General features: G+C 33.8%; 1 protein-coding gene across 1 annotated transcript; it reads right to left on the reverse strand.

Moving 5' to 3' along the window:
* Positions 1 to 4,032: 4,032 nt before the first annotated feature.
* On the reverse strand, positions 4,033 to 4,968 carry LOC110654658 (uncharacterized). Its single transcript, XM_021810718.1, has 2 exons — positions 4,900 to 4,968; positions 4,033 to 4,650 (listed from the first exon to the last, which is right to left on the reverse strand). Exons 1-2 carry the CDS (start codon positions 4,966 to 4,968, stop codon positions 4,033 to 4,035), a joined length of 687 nt encoding a protein of 228 aa, XP_021666410.1.
* Positions 4,969 to 14,558: the final 9,590 nt, after the last annotated feature.

The following is a 14,558-nucleotide window of genomic DNA, read 5'->3' on the forward strand; positions in this document are numbered from 1 at the left end:
AAAGTATTCATTCAACCCTTCAAAATCTGAATTTTTGCAGAAATCAGTCTTACTCAGACAGCTCATGCAAAACAATTTATATCTCATAAACCACAAGTATAAAATTCACCAAATTTTAACACAACAGACTCAACATCCCAAATATCATTTTTACCAAATTTCATAATTTTATAAGCATCCTAACTATTTATTTTTTTCAAATTTCAGTAGCCAAAATTCAGAATTCAACCTGCAGATAGCCTGTGTTCAATAATATATTTCTCCAAATCCAACCATTGAACAATCACCAAATTTTAACCATAACTTCTACACATACATAACTCAAACATATCCAAAAATGAACGGTAAAAGTTGATCCAAACTCACCTGGAAGGAAGAGAAACATGCTGCCCTGCTGAACCCCTGTTTCTGCTACTGTTCATCTCCTTCTCCTTCTTCCTTTCTTTCTTTTTTTTCCTTTTCTCTCTCTTGATTCAGCTGAAGAAGAAGAAACCATAATTTTTCTTTCCAATTTTTCCTCATTTAACTCTTTTTAATTGGCTTGGTGAGTTGTGATTGGTGGAGAGTGCTTTGATGACATCATGTGATGTCATAATTCCTATTTTCTTTCATTTTTCTTTCTTTTTCTTTTCTACTTATTTTCAATTTAATTTGTAGCAATATTTATTCACATTTTATGTCATAATAATTATTTACTTAACTGGACAAGTTGATCAAAAATCATCTCTGAAGGCAAAATGACTAAATTGCCATCCGTTTGGCTTATTGAGCCAAAATCGTCTGTACCGATCTAAAAAATTTTCTAAACCTTTTCTTGGCATTCTAATGCCATAGAAACCTCAATGGCTCTTCTCTAGAGTCCCAAAAATTATTTTATGAATTTTCTCTCGGGTTTAGGGCTTCTAGCTGCGAAGATCGCAACTTCCCACTGGGTTACTCATCGCTAAGGCACCAGCTCATTTAACTTGGTTGTATTTTATTTCTAAAATTTTTCCTAAATTTTTCTTATTAATATTTGAGTTATTTATGATTCCTCACTCTAGTCTAAATATTTTTCAAGACGTTCTAGCTGTCCGGACTGACACCGGTCACCGGAACAGTAGAATGTACTGAATGGTTATAGTGGGGGTGTTACAAAAGTATTGAGCCAAGAAAGCTTATGAAAACTCATCCCAAGTAGTTATTGAACCCGGAGGTAATGAATGTAACCACTCCTTAGCACGATCCTTCAAAGAAAAAGGAAATAATCTCAGCCGGATGGCATCATCCGACACTCCATTTATCTTCAGCATGTCACTAATTTCAAGAAAATGTGCAAGGTGCACATGTGGACTCTCAGTAGGACCTCCCCCAAACTGTGATTGTTGAACCATTTGACAAAGTGAGGGCTTCAACTCAAAGTTGTTTGCTTCCACTCTAGGCCTTGTAATACTCGGTCTAAAATCTCCAAAATTAGGAAAAGCATGATCCTTAATTGATCGGTTGTTGTTTGCCATAGCTTCTATCACTTGTTGCTCTTGCTGTCTTTGAATTCTGAGTTCAGCTTTTCTTCTTTTAGATTCTGCTCTTAAAGCTTTAGCTGTCTTTTCAATCTTAAGATCAAAAATTAAATCAATTTCTGCACTTTTTGTTCTTCTCATATAAAAGATATGTACCTGAAAAACCAAAATAAGAAAATCTCAAAGTAAAATGATAAAGAAGAGAAATTAAAATAAGAAATAAAATGCCCAAATTAACCAAACAATCAATCGTCTAATATCAAACAAAACAAATCTCTGGCAAAGGCGCCAAAAACTTGTTTGTGTACTCCACAAGTATACGGGTCGTTCAAGTAATAAAGAAAAGATATCTTCCCACAGAGATTTGTTGTTTGAGTACTAAAAAGTCACGACTATTTGGGCTATCGCTAATTTGAGCCAAAAATAGTGTAAGAGATGCAGCAAATTAAATTGGGAAAATAAGGAAATTATAATGAATTAAGCAACTAAAATTCTAAGCACTATAATAATTTACTAAAATTTTAGCAAGCAACGAAAGATTTAATTAATTAATGGTAAAAATTGATTCCAGAGTTGAGGTTCATGAAGTAAATTTCATTGGGATTTGGATAAGCAAAGCTAAGATTAAGGGAAATACAAATTTAAAGGAAGTTAATTCTGATTTCCTTTAATTTCTCTTTCAAGCAAACTAAAGAGTGTTTTAAAGGAAATTAAACCCCATTTTCATGCGATGTTTAATTACCCAAAACCCTTTAAGCATTTTAATCAACTTGAAATTCCTCTTAACCCACAAGTTTATTTCTAACACTAGGTGATTAAGTTCATTATCTTGATTATCTATCATAGATTTTCACCTCTCGGTCATTTAATCTAAGATTAAGAACAAAACCCAAAGGATACCAACAATGGGTATGTAAATAAGCACACAAGATAAGAATCAAAGCTTATATTCTCTAAAATCTAGTTAAAACCAGTCCAAATCCATAAGTAAAACTCAAATCATTATACCCAACTCTGAAATCTTAAGTATCTACTCACTCATACTTGTATTTACAAGTAGAAAATATGTAATAGAGCAAGAAAACATGAAAATAAGTCTAAAAATAAAAGGACTCAGAAGAAGAAGATCCAAATCTCTGAAAATAGAAGCTGGAAAACATCACTTTGCAGGTGTTCTCCTCCAAAAATGGCGTGATTTCCTCTTTCCTCTCTCTTTTTGTTTTTTCTCTCTCTTTCTCCTTATGGTAAAAATGAGAATATGATGCTTATATATCCCCTCAAGGGTTGCCCTAAAAATGGTCTCTAAAGGGATAAGGACAAAAGTTGTAAAAGGTGTGAAAAGAGAAAATTTTTCTATGTCAGCAAATCTGCTAGCGCCATCCCACATGCCTCATGTTGATTTAGGCTGTTTTCCACATGCCTCATGTTGATTTGAAGGAGGAGTCTTTAGATTCTGCACGACCAGCTACACGGGGCATGTGGGAGTCCCTGAAAGTCTCGGCGTGTTTTGCTTCAAAATCTCTGTTTACACGACCTGCCACATGGGGCATCTTGAAGTCCATGAAACTTTCGGCATGTTTTATTTCGAAGTCTCTGTATACACGACCCAGTGTGAATTTACATGCCTCATGTTGATTTCTGCTGGGTAACTCTTATCTTCACATGACCTTCAACACGGGGCATGTGGGGGTCCTTGAAACTTTCGGCTGGTATTCCCTTTAGGCGAATTTTCTTCACTTTTCACACTACTTTAAGCTTCCAAATCACTTTGAGTTTCTTCTATATGGACCTTTTTGCCTTTAAACCTTATTAAAACCTATCCAAAACATCAAAATTCTAAAAATCAAATATAATTAAACTAAAATTAATAAATTAACTAAAATAAGCATTAAAAGCATAAAATTACTAAACTAAAAGGCAAAATTGATGCAAAACTACCCTAAAATACCTATATAAAATGAGTTTATCATCTATTAGCCAATACCTTTGTGATAATCTTATAAACAACAGAACAGAGACTAATGGGCCAAAATTCACTAATCACTTTTGGCTCAGGAACTTTAGGAATCAAAGTGATAAGAGTACTATTTAGAGCAGCACCCAACTGACCTCCTCTTAGAACTCAGCGGACTTCCTCACAAACCTGCTCCCTAATCAAAGGCCATTGATTCTGGAAAAAGCCTGCATGAAACCCATCCAATCCTGGAGCCTTCCACGGTATCATCTCAAGTAGAGCTGCACGAATTTCATTATCAGTTGCTAATCGACATAGTTATGTGATAGCATCAACTGGACATCTTGGGAATTTTCATTGTAAATGATAAATTGGCGCAAGAGGATTTTCCTCCTTATATAAATTTTTATAAAAATCACAGACCATCCCCCTCAAAACACTTTGATCCTCTATCCAATTCCCTTGATCATCCTTCAAAAACTCTATACGATTCCTTTTCCTCCTTGAAATAGTTTTGGCGTGAAAATACGATGTATTCTTATCTCCCCATTGCAACCAATCCACCAGAGACTTTTGAAACTAGATTAATTCTTCCCAATAGAGAATAGTCTCCAGCTCTCTTCTTAGCTGCATCTCTAACTTCTGCAAAAAGTGAGACTGTCGATTCTCCAGATAATGTTGAATGCCATCAATACGAGCTACCAACTGTCTTTTCTGCTTATAAACATTCCCAAAAACATGAAAGTTCCAATCCTTTAGATCTGCTGCTAAGCCACTAAGGGAAGACTTCAAATCAGAGCTCCTACTCCATTTATCAAGCATGAACTGACCAAATAATTCGTGAGTCATCCAAGCTGCTTGAAACTTAAAAGGTCTATTTGAAGCGTGAGATGCTCCTAGCGTATTAAGCTGGACCAAAATAGGTCTGTGATCCGAATAAAGACAAGGAAGATGAAAGATGCTAGCTTCCTTAAATCGAAGACGCCAATCCTCATTACACAGAGCCCTATCCAAGCACTCAAATAGACATCCCCACTGCCATGTAAATTTTGGACCACGAAATCCAAGATCAATGACATCATTAGCTTCAAACCATTGCACAAAGTCTTTATCAATGCTAGACCGATGCATAGCTCCCCCTCTTTTTTCATCAGCAGTAAGCAAAGCATTATAATCACCAGCAGCTAACCAAGGAACCTGAGATTGATCACAAATCCTATAAAGTTTCTACCATAAATGTCTCCTATGCATCAATGAGGGACTACCATACACAGCCGTAAAATGAATTAGCAAGCACCCATTTTCCACAACAGATGCATGAATATATTGTTTATCATTTTCTAAAATTTTCACTGACCATTCCTTATTCCAAAGTAACTAGATGCCTCCTGAAAAGCCATTCGCCTTAACCCGATGAGAATGTAGAACGCCCAATTTTTTAATCACGTCATCTGCTCTTCTTCCACTAATACGTGGTTTGAGAACTACAATCAGGCTAGGCTTATGATGCACCATAATCATTCGAAGTACGCGAGTAAATTTGGGACTAGCTGCTCCCTGACAATTACACACCAAAATAGACATGGTGAAAAAAAGAAAAAAAAAAATAGCCCCATCTTAATCCCGTAAGTAGGGATCCCCAAACTCCCTTGGATCATACTCTTCATCATCCACATCATCCTCTTCCTCATCTCCTTCCTTTTCCCTATTCTCACCAACTATCTCATCTTCTTCTCCATTAATATTTTCCTCATCATCAACAGTTGATGCATAAGTAGGATTGTCAATAGGAACAAATCGTTCTTTTAAGACATTCTCATGAAATGCCATTGCAAGAAAAGGAACAACCTGAGTAGATGTCCCTTCCTTTTCAACTTTATCAGGCGGTCTGCTATGTAATTTTGCTACTTGGGCTAATTTCTCCTTAACCCACCAAATTAACATGTGGGCCAGAAGAAGGGCCAGTAACATCTTGGCCCGTAGGAGACGCAATCCTCACAACAGAATGATTTTTTAGGTCCAAACCAGATTGCATACCTTCCGCATCATCAACGCCACGTTTCATAATTCTTTGTGGCAAATCAATCACCTTAGCCCTTCTTGAACCACGTGACTTTTCAGGTTTGGAAGATAAGTCAACTTTTTTATTTCTGCGTAAATTAGGGGTACCAAAATCTTGAAACAATTCCCGATTTGAACTACCCCCATTACTAGCATCATTCCTTATGGAAATTCCTTTAGATAAGACACATGCCTTTAAAGTCTCGCCAAATGATTGCTTCTGAACAAAGTCGTTGGCCCCTCGAGAGTTATTATGCATGGTATCTTCATTGATTTTTGCATCATGAATATTCGATAAAACATTAAAACGGCCTCCATCAATTCCAAAAACTTCACTTCTGTTATGTGGAGCATGGTGAGATTTGCGCTCGACAACCATCCATGGCCCAAACTTCTCAGCCTCAACCATTTTCTCCATCTCCGATACCTGCTCAACGGACGTCTCTTCCACCGCAGGAATAACATTCTTATATGGACATAAACTATCTCGATGACCAGCTCGTCCACAAGAGAAACAAATCAACGGCAAGCATTCATGCTCAAGCTTATGAATCTTCCCATTAATTCAGATTTGAGACATTAAAGGATTCCTAAGGTCCACCGAAACTACAATGCGAGCAAACTTGCCTCGAACTGCATCCCCAGTATTATAATCAATTTTTACTACTCGACCAATCGCTGATCCAATAACTTTTAGTACCTTTTTATCATATAGATGAAATGCCAAGTTGGAATCTAAACCCAAACAATGGCTGAATCAATAGCAGTGTTCATTGCATTAAAATCCTGTGTCCAAGGTTTGACTACCAAGTAGCTCCCATTTATGATCCAAGGACCATCCAGCAAAGCTCTATGATACTCTTCTTCACAAGAAAATTTAATCAAAAAATAGTCATTGCCCAAGTCAACAATCTTGGCATCACGAGCATTCCACATCGCAATAACTCTATTATAGAGTGCCTTATAGTCAAGCTTTTTGCCCATTAGCCTGACCACTACAGCCTTACTCCATTTTCGTGCTAGCTTAGTTTGAAAATAAAAAGAGATTTTAATGTCAGGAATGTCTCGTGAAAGATCAATGGTGATATCCCTATCACCAATCTCAAAATCGTCCTCCACATTCCCATCTTCCATCAATGAACCCATTTCCATACCAGCAACAAGTTTGTCACGAAATGACACTTGTAGAGTCGAAGAATCTTCATTCTCCCTTTTTTGTTTAACCTTCTTCGTGGACCTGTCCTCATCATCATTCCCACATTCATGCACACTCCCTGCGAGAGGATCGACCTCCATCTCTTTTTGTTTTGGAGATGAAAGATTTTTAGAGAGTACAAAAAGATTAACCCTAAAGAGAATATCTTTATGTGCTATTCACCGGGTACCAAGTTTTAGTTTTTTTATGTTGTAATATTAACCCTAAAGAGAATAATCCTCCTATTAATTATGTACGCTTCCCTTATATGGGCTTTTAAATTAAATTCTAACACTGTTTTCTCTCTCTCTTCTCCTTTTTTTTTTTTTTAACATTTATATTATCATCAAATATTATGTAGGAACTTTCTATTTTTTGACAAGCTACAAATCTCCGTTCCTAATTTCTCTCTATGAAATTATGATTGGTGTATATCCAATATTCTGGTGGTACATGCAGTACCTGAATGTAGCTTATATATATATATATATATATATATTCATGTAAGACTTATTGGCAGAATAAATCTAAACGTCTGTGTTTGTTATTCATTTTATCCAAACCTTTCAACTAAATAAAACCTTTCAAAATCCAAGTAATTTCATCCAATATCTAAATTTTATCCCCAAATTTTAGTACGTAAATTATAATTTAGTCTTTTATATTTAGCAAAACCTACAACTTAGTCATTATATTTTCAAAATAAATTTAGATTTAACAAAACCTATAGCTTAGTTCCTCCATTCAATTTTTCTTCCAATTAACCGTTAATTATTGCAAAATGATCAAAATGCCCTTAAATCCATATATTTTTTAAGAGATAAAATCTGATAGCCGCAAGCTTCACTACTAGCTTGATCTAGTTGTCACAGGCTATGATGAAGTCAAAAATTGCCTCCATCTATCAGTCCATCCCCAGACGAAATCAGAGCTGCTGGAAACATGAAAATTGAAACTTTAAGGAAAGATCTCACTAGTCAAGACATGACTTGTAAACCCAATCTGAGATGATCTTTGTTTTTTCCAACACAAGATTTTTTTTTATTTCAAGAAATTAAAATTTTGAAAAAAGGAAAACATATATTGGAAAACTTAAAAAAAAAATGCAGAATAATTATTGATAGGAAAAAGAAAGGGAAGAATAATATATTTATTATACAATTTAAAAATGAAGTTAAATTAAGGGACTAAGTTGTAAGTTTCGGTAAATCTTAGGGACTAACTTATGAAAAGATATAAAGAACTAAATTATTTGATTTTAAAAGTATAGGGACTAAGTTATATATTTTGCCAAATTTGAATAACTAAATTATAATTCACCAAGTTTAATTTGAGTGTTAGATAAAATTTCTTTTATTTTGAAATATTTGGTTTAATTATTCAAAAGTAAATGATTTGGATAAAAAGAGTAACAAATACAAACGTTTGAATTTATTCTACTTAGTAGCCTTTACATTATTATTAATTAATATTTTCTTTCTATTTAAGTATTAAAAATTGAAGCAAACATTATTGTATGATTCAGAACTGATATTTTTAAGAGCCCGCCACATAAAACCTACAAAACTAAAAGAAGGGCTATAATGAAAAAGTGGATTCTTTACTAGAGACCCTCTAATGATTAAGTTAGTTTTTTTATGTGGTCCAACAGCAAGTGCACAGGTCGCACAAGTAATATAGAAAAAAAAATGTCATTCAAATGGAGAGTTGTGTTAGTAATTGAATTGTTGATGTACAATTAACCGATTATGGTTAAATTTAAACTAAAAAGGTAATAAAAGGAAGAGAATGGAATTTGAAAGTATAATTGCAATTTCAACTGAGAAATAACCTAAACGGAAATCCAACTATGTTTATAAGAAATAAACCCTTCAAAATTAATTGTGGTAAAACTTTAATTGATAATCAATCAAACTTAACTAACAATCAATGATAATAAAATGATTCCGGAGTTTAGGGGTTCATATTCAAGCTATTTTAGGATTTTAAATTGGTTATCCAAACACATGGGAATTATGGGCTTTAAGGAGATTAATTCTTAAATCCTTTGAATACCCTTTCTAGTGGACAAAGAGTGTTCTAATTAACTCAATCCTACTTTCGTAGAGTTAAAATTAATTAAAACCCATTAGATTCCTTAATTAATCTATTAATCCTCTTAATCCTTAGTCTAGTTCTAGATTCAAGTTAATTAAATCCAATTTCTTGATTATCTATCTCAATGTTTTCTCCTTTCGGTGCTTCAACCAAGGATTATGAACATTACTTAATGGGATCTTACACTAAGCATGTCATTAAGCACACAAGAATTGGATGAAACCTCACAAAAACCATATAATATGGATTACCCAATTAAAATCCACAAAATATCTTAAATATTACATACCTAAACTCCAGAATCTTTGAAAACTACTTACTACTCTTATTTAATACAAAAGATTCTAAGCAAATACAGAAACAAATCTGGAAAATAAACTAAGAACTAAGAAATCCAGTAAAGGTAGAAAATGTTGAAGAAAAGAAGTAGTTTCCAAATCTGATGCAGAAGCAAAAATGCCGATTGCTTCCTCTCCTTTGCCTTCTTTGCATTTTTTTCTTTTCCTCTTTTTTTTTTTTGTATTGTTCAAATGAGGTAAAAATTCTATATTTATATTCTCTGACAAAGAAAACCTGAACATGGTGTGTGAGGTAATCAATTCACATGAAAGAATCTTTTCTTTTCAGCTCATTTATGAAGAAATGCACAGGTCATGCAAGATTTTGTGCAAATCAAGCAGTTACAGGGACTTCCCGTGAGGTTGCACAAGTTATGCGAGTTGCCTATGCAAGTTTCTGCATGTTTTGAAACTTCTCGTGAAAGTGCATAAGTGGACTGCACAAGTTATGCAGCAAATTATGCAAGTTTCAATCATCTGGCAATTCCTTTCGTGAAGTTGCATAAGGTGCTGCACAAGTTGTGCAATCAGTTATGCAAGTTTTGGCAGTTGCAGAGTCTCTTCCATGAAGCTGCACAAGGGAAGGCGTGAAAGTACATAAGTCATGCAGTAGGTTGTGTGACGCCCCTTACCCGTCTACCGTATAGCCGAGCAAGAAGTGCCACATTCGGTGCCGGAGCACCCTATCTTGTTTTATCATATCTATTGTAAACTTTTGATGTCATTTAAAACATGTATTCTGTGTAGAATTTTTTTTTTATATCTTATTTCTATGGAGACCCGGACAGAGCCTCTCTTATTTTATTAGCATCTGGCGGGTTCCACTAATCACCTGTTAACATGTCCATATTCATTTCACACATTTCCATATCATATTCTCATGTATCATATCATTTACAATTATTTATGAGATCTCAAAATGAAGTATTATCTATTGCATTCATACAGAAATTCATAGATAATAAATTACAAGTTTTCATTTCAATCTCAAAGTTTAATTACAAGTCCAAAATGAAATACATCATAAACTAGTAATTACATCATGACTAAACATAATGAACCAAAATACTAGTCTATACATGGGCCCTACCAAAATACAACAGACCGGTGAGGTGACTCTGGACAATGGCAGATCTGATCAAAGCTCTGCGATTGCACTCATCGTCTTCTTCGCTGCTTTTGGACTGATCTCCAGTACCTACGCAATGGAAAACCAACACGCTAAGCATAACGCTTAGTGGTGCATAATTTATAATAACAATAATTTAATAATTTGAAACAATATATGTAACTCATAATTTCTGGGTCTGTTATATTTTTATTGCTCTTTGAAAATAATTAACGTTATTGGGATCTTTTATGATTACTTATTGTATTTTAAGTCTTAATTATTTTTTTTTTTTATCAGTGCCCAAGAAAACCTATAACAAATTATAAAAGCTGGATGTACGGGTGTATACTGGTTAGACAGCCATATGTCTATCCAGATATCGTCTGTGCACGAGGCCACCGGTCGAGCACGAGACCATTGCCAGCTTGTAAAGCCAGAAATAAAGTAGGCATATAGCCTGTAGAACAATCATACCAGACATATATTGTCAATTCATGATTTTCTCGGTAGGCAGTACTGCTATCTGTAGTCCCTAATTGGTATACCAATTTATCCAACTAAATAAATAAGTCTAGGTATACTATGGGCAATTAAATATTTTTAATTAATTTAGCACTATTCACTATTACTATTTTCTAGTACTATTCATTGGTACCACAAATTTCATATTAATAGGACATTAGTTCTAATTTACATATTCATATCATTTTTAATATTAAATTTTCCTTATGAGTATTTTAATTATCCTATATAGCATTTTTCCCATGAACCTTTCATTAGGTTCATGTTGATGTGTTATCTTTATCTAGGAATTTGACTAGGTTGGGATGTCTATTTAGTCACAATTCCTTCATAACAATTGCTCCTCTATGTTTAAACTTGAATTTCAGTTTTTGAATCACTGAGTTTGGGGGTTATAGAACTCAAGTTATGGACAAAATACCAAAGGAATAGTATTTTGGGACATTTTCTGGGTTGGGAGTTTCAGTGACCCAACTTGTGCTAACCATTTGAATTGGTTAAAGGAAAAACTGGATTAAGTGGTCTTCATGAAAAGTGTAGCCCTATGTCTAAACTTTCCATGGGTAAAATTTTAGGTCATTTGGACCAGTATAGAGAGAGTTATGACCAAATGAACACGTACTGTTCATTTGGTCATTTTCTGGGTTGGCAGTTTCAGTGACCCAACTTGTGCTAGCAATTTGAATTTGTTAAAGGCAAAACTGGGTTAAGTGGTCTTCATGAAAAGTGTAGCCATATGTCTAAAATTTCCATGGGTAAAATTTTAGGTCATTTGGACCAGTATAGAGAGAGTTATGACCAAATGAACACGTACTGTTTATTTGGTCATTTTCTGGGTTGGCAGTTTCAGTGACCCAACTTGTGCTAACAATTTGAATTTGTTAAAGGCAAAACTTGTTAAGTGGTCTTCATGAAAAGTGTAGCCCTATATCTAAACTTTCCATGGGTAAAATTTTAGGTCGTTTGGACCAGTATAGAGAGAGTTATGACCAAATGAATACGTACTGTTCATTTGGTCATTTTCTGGGTTGGGTGCAGGGAAATCCAAATTTAGGCAGTATTTAGCTCAAGTTTTGGACAGAATTTGGGCATGGTTTCTTCATGGAAAATGGGCTATTTTGGGTCTAGTTTTACCTCCAATTGGCCTCATACCAATTGGGGTCACACAATTTTATTTATGGCCTAAAATGTACACTGCCCTCAACAAACACAACCTGCAGAAAATTAACACTTCCAAAACTCAATCTCCTCCAACTTCCTTACTTCAATTTGCATGCAATACACTTCTATAAGCAACAATCTCATCCCAATATGTCAATTTCAACATTTTACACAAAGTCCTCAACATTTACACAAACCCTAGTTTTCAAAGTTTCAAATTTACACCAACACTACACAATCAAACACCCAAACATTTCAACTAATTACACATTCTTATGGAACCATTTTTCATCACTTAAAAGCAATAAACTTCAAGTTTCATGGCTGCCAAAAATTCAAGGGTTCTTTCTTCTAGATTTTCTTTTTGTTTTAATGGTATTTATGCTTAGCTAAACATGCTTTTCATGTTTAATAAAGAGAAGAAGAGGGATTAGTGCACTAACCTCTTGTGACCCACTTCAAACTTTAATCTTTCTTCTTCTTATGGGTATCTAAAGCTTCCTTATGGTGTGGGCTAAATTTTTTGTGAAGGGGTCTATGGGTTTTGGTGAGTGAAAGCTTGGGAAATCAAGCTTTAAGCTTGATAACAATGGTGGGGAGGGAGAGACCAAGGGAGACGGCAAGGAGAGAGAGAGAAGAGGAAGAAGAAGATGGTTGGTGGGGGGTTATATATATATATATATATATATATATATATATATATATATATATATATATATATATATATATATATATATATATATATATATATATATATATATATATATATTTATGTGTACTTTATTGTTTTTAAATTTCATAAATCTATTTCCTTTCTTTTCTTTTCTTTCCTTTTCTTTTCTTTTCTTTTCTTCTTCTTTCTCTTCTCATTTTTCAAATTTAAATTCATAAAATTAATTTATGTTAATTATTCTATTTCCAAATTTTAATTTGACATTTAAGTCAAAATTCACCTCTAGGGGTGAATGACCAAAATGCCTTTCATGGTGCTCATCGGATTATTTTTATTTTTTATACCAATTAATAAATTCTCTAAATTTTATTTTATTTCTCAAAATTTTTCCTATATATTTTTTTTAATATTTATTTCATTAATTTATGCCTCCTCACTATAGTTTAGGTGTAGTTCCAGATATTTTGACTGTCCGAACAGATATGAGTCGTCGGAACAGTAAATTGTACGGACTACCTATGGTGAGGGCGTTACAGGTTGTGCAAGTTTCGGCTAGTGTAAGGTTTACTCCGTGAAGTTGCGTGAGGAACCCGCGTAAGATATGCAGCAAGTTATGCAGATTTTGGCAACTTCCCAATTTTTAATTTCCAAGCTTCATTTTAGTACTTTTGGGTTTGAAAATTACTCCTCACTTGCACAATTACCTTTTAGTCCCTCAAAAATACTTTTTTATCTACAAAACAAAAGCAAAATTATAATTTAGTTCAAAAATTGACAATTATGAAAAATTAGCTAAATAACGCATAAAATTAACTAAAAATAACTAACATATCAATAAAATGACTGAAATTTAATCTAAATGACTCTATAAAATGCATGTATCAAATACCCCCAAACTCAAATCTTTTGCTTGTCCTCAAGCAAACTTTTAAAAGATAATGCACTTTGGGGTGCCTTGTCCAAATAACCATAAGAATTACCTACCATGGCAATCTAACTCACCCTTGGTCATACCAACATTCCATATACCCATCTTCAAAATGCTAAGAGTCTAATGCTCACCCAAGCTCTCACCGCTTAGCCATCAAGTCAATTATCATTCTAAATTTCCAAACTAACCAATCAAAAGAGAAAGTCATGCTCAAAAAGGATTTTAGAACAATCAATAGCCAAAGTGTCTCTATATAGAATGATGGAATTTCACGAATGAATGAATAAATTTTCAATCCCATAAGCAAATTCCCTACTCCTATCTTCACTAATGTAGCAAGTACTATCAAGAGATCAAAGGTCTTTTTAGGGATGTAATGGGGCTATGGGGTTCAAAATGAGGTTAAGAAGAAAAGGGTAAAAGGGATTCAAAGCATGAGAATATTTTTAATCTTGAAAATATAAGGTACACCTTTTTTTTTCTTTTTTTTAATTATTTTTACTTTTTTGATGGGTATATATCAAATCACAAAGGAGAAATAAATGCACACTAAAACTGACTAAGTGCTACCATATTTTACAAAATACAAAAGATAAGGGACTACTTTGACATTTCAAATTTGTATCTTGTATTCTCTCTTAACAATTGTTCCTAAAAATACCACCCCTAAACTCATTTTCTTTAATTGCTTTGGGTGGGTTTTCCTTCAATTTGAATAATAATAGTGAGAAGCATATATACTAGCACTTTTACAGGATGATAAGCATTTCTTTTCCTTTTTATTATTATTTTATTTTATTTTATTTTTTTGTGTACCAATTGCTGTGAAGGATTATTCTTATGAAAGGGCAGGTAGTGTTTAGTCTATTGGCTAGGTAAAAATAAGGGTTTCAAGAAAAATTAGGAATATAAAGGCTCAAAAGGGTTTACAAGGGTTAATTTTTAATTGAGAAAAGGCTAAAGGTTTAACATAAAAAGGTTTAAATCAAAGAATGCCTAATCATCTCTTCTTTCAA

This window comes from Hevea brasiliensis, chromosome 2 (genome assembly GCF_030052815.1).
Source record: "Hevea brasiliensis isolate MT/VB/25A 57/8 chromosome 2, ASM3005281v1, whole genome shotgun sequence".
NCBI classification, from domain to species: domain Eukaryota; kingdom Viridiplantae; phylum Streptophyta; class Magnoliopsida; order Malpighiales; family Euphorbiaceae; genus Hevea; species Hevea brasiliensis.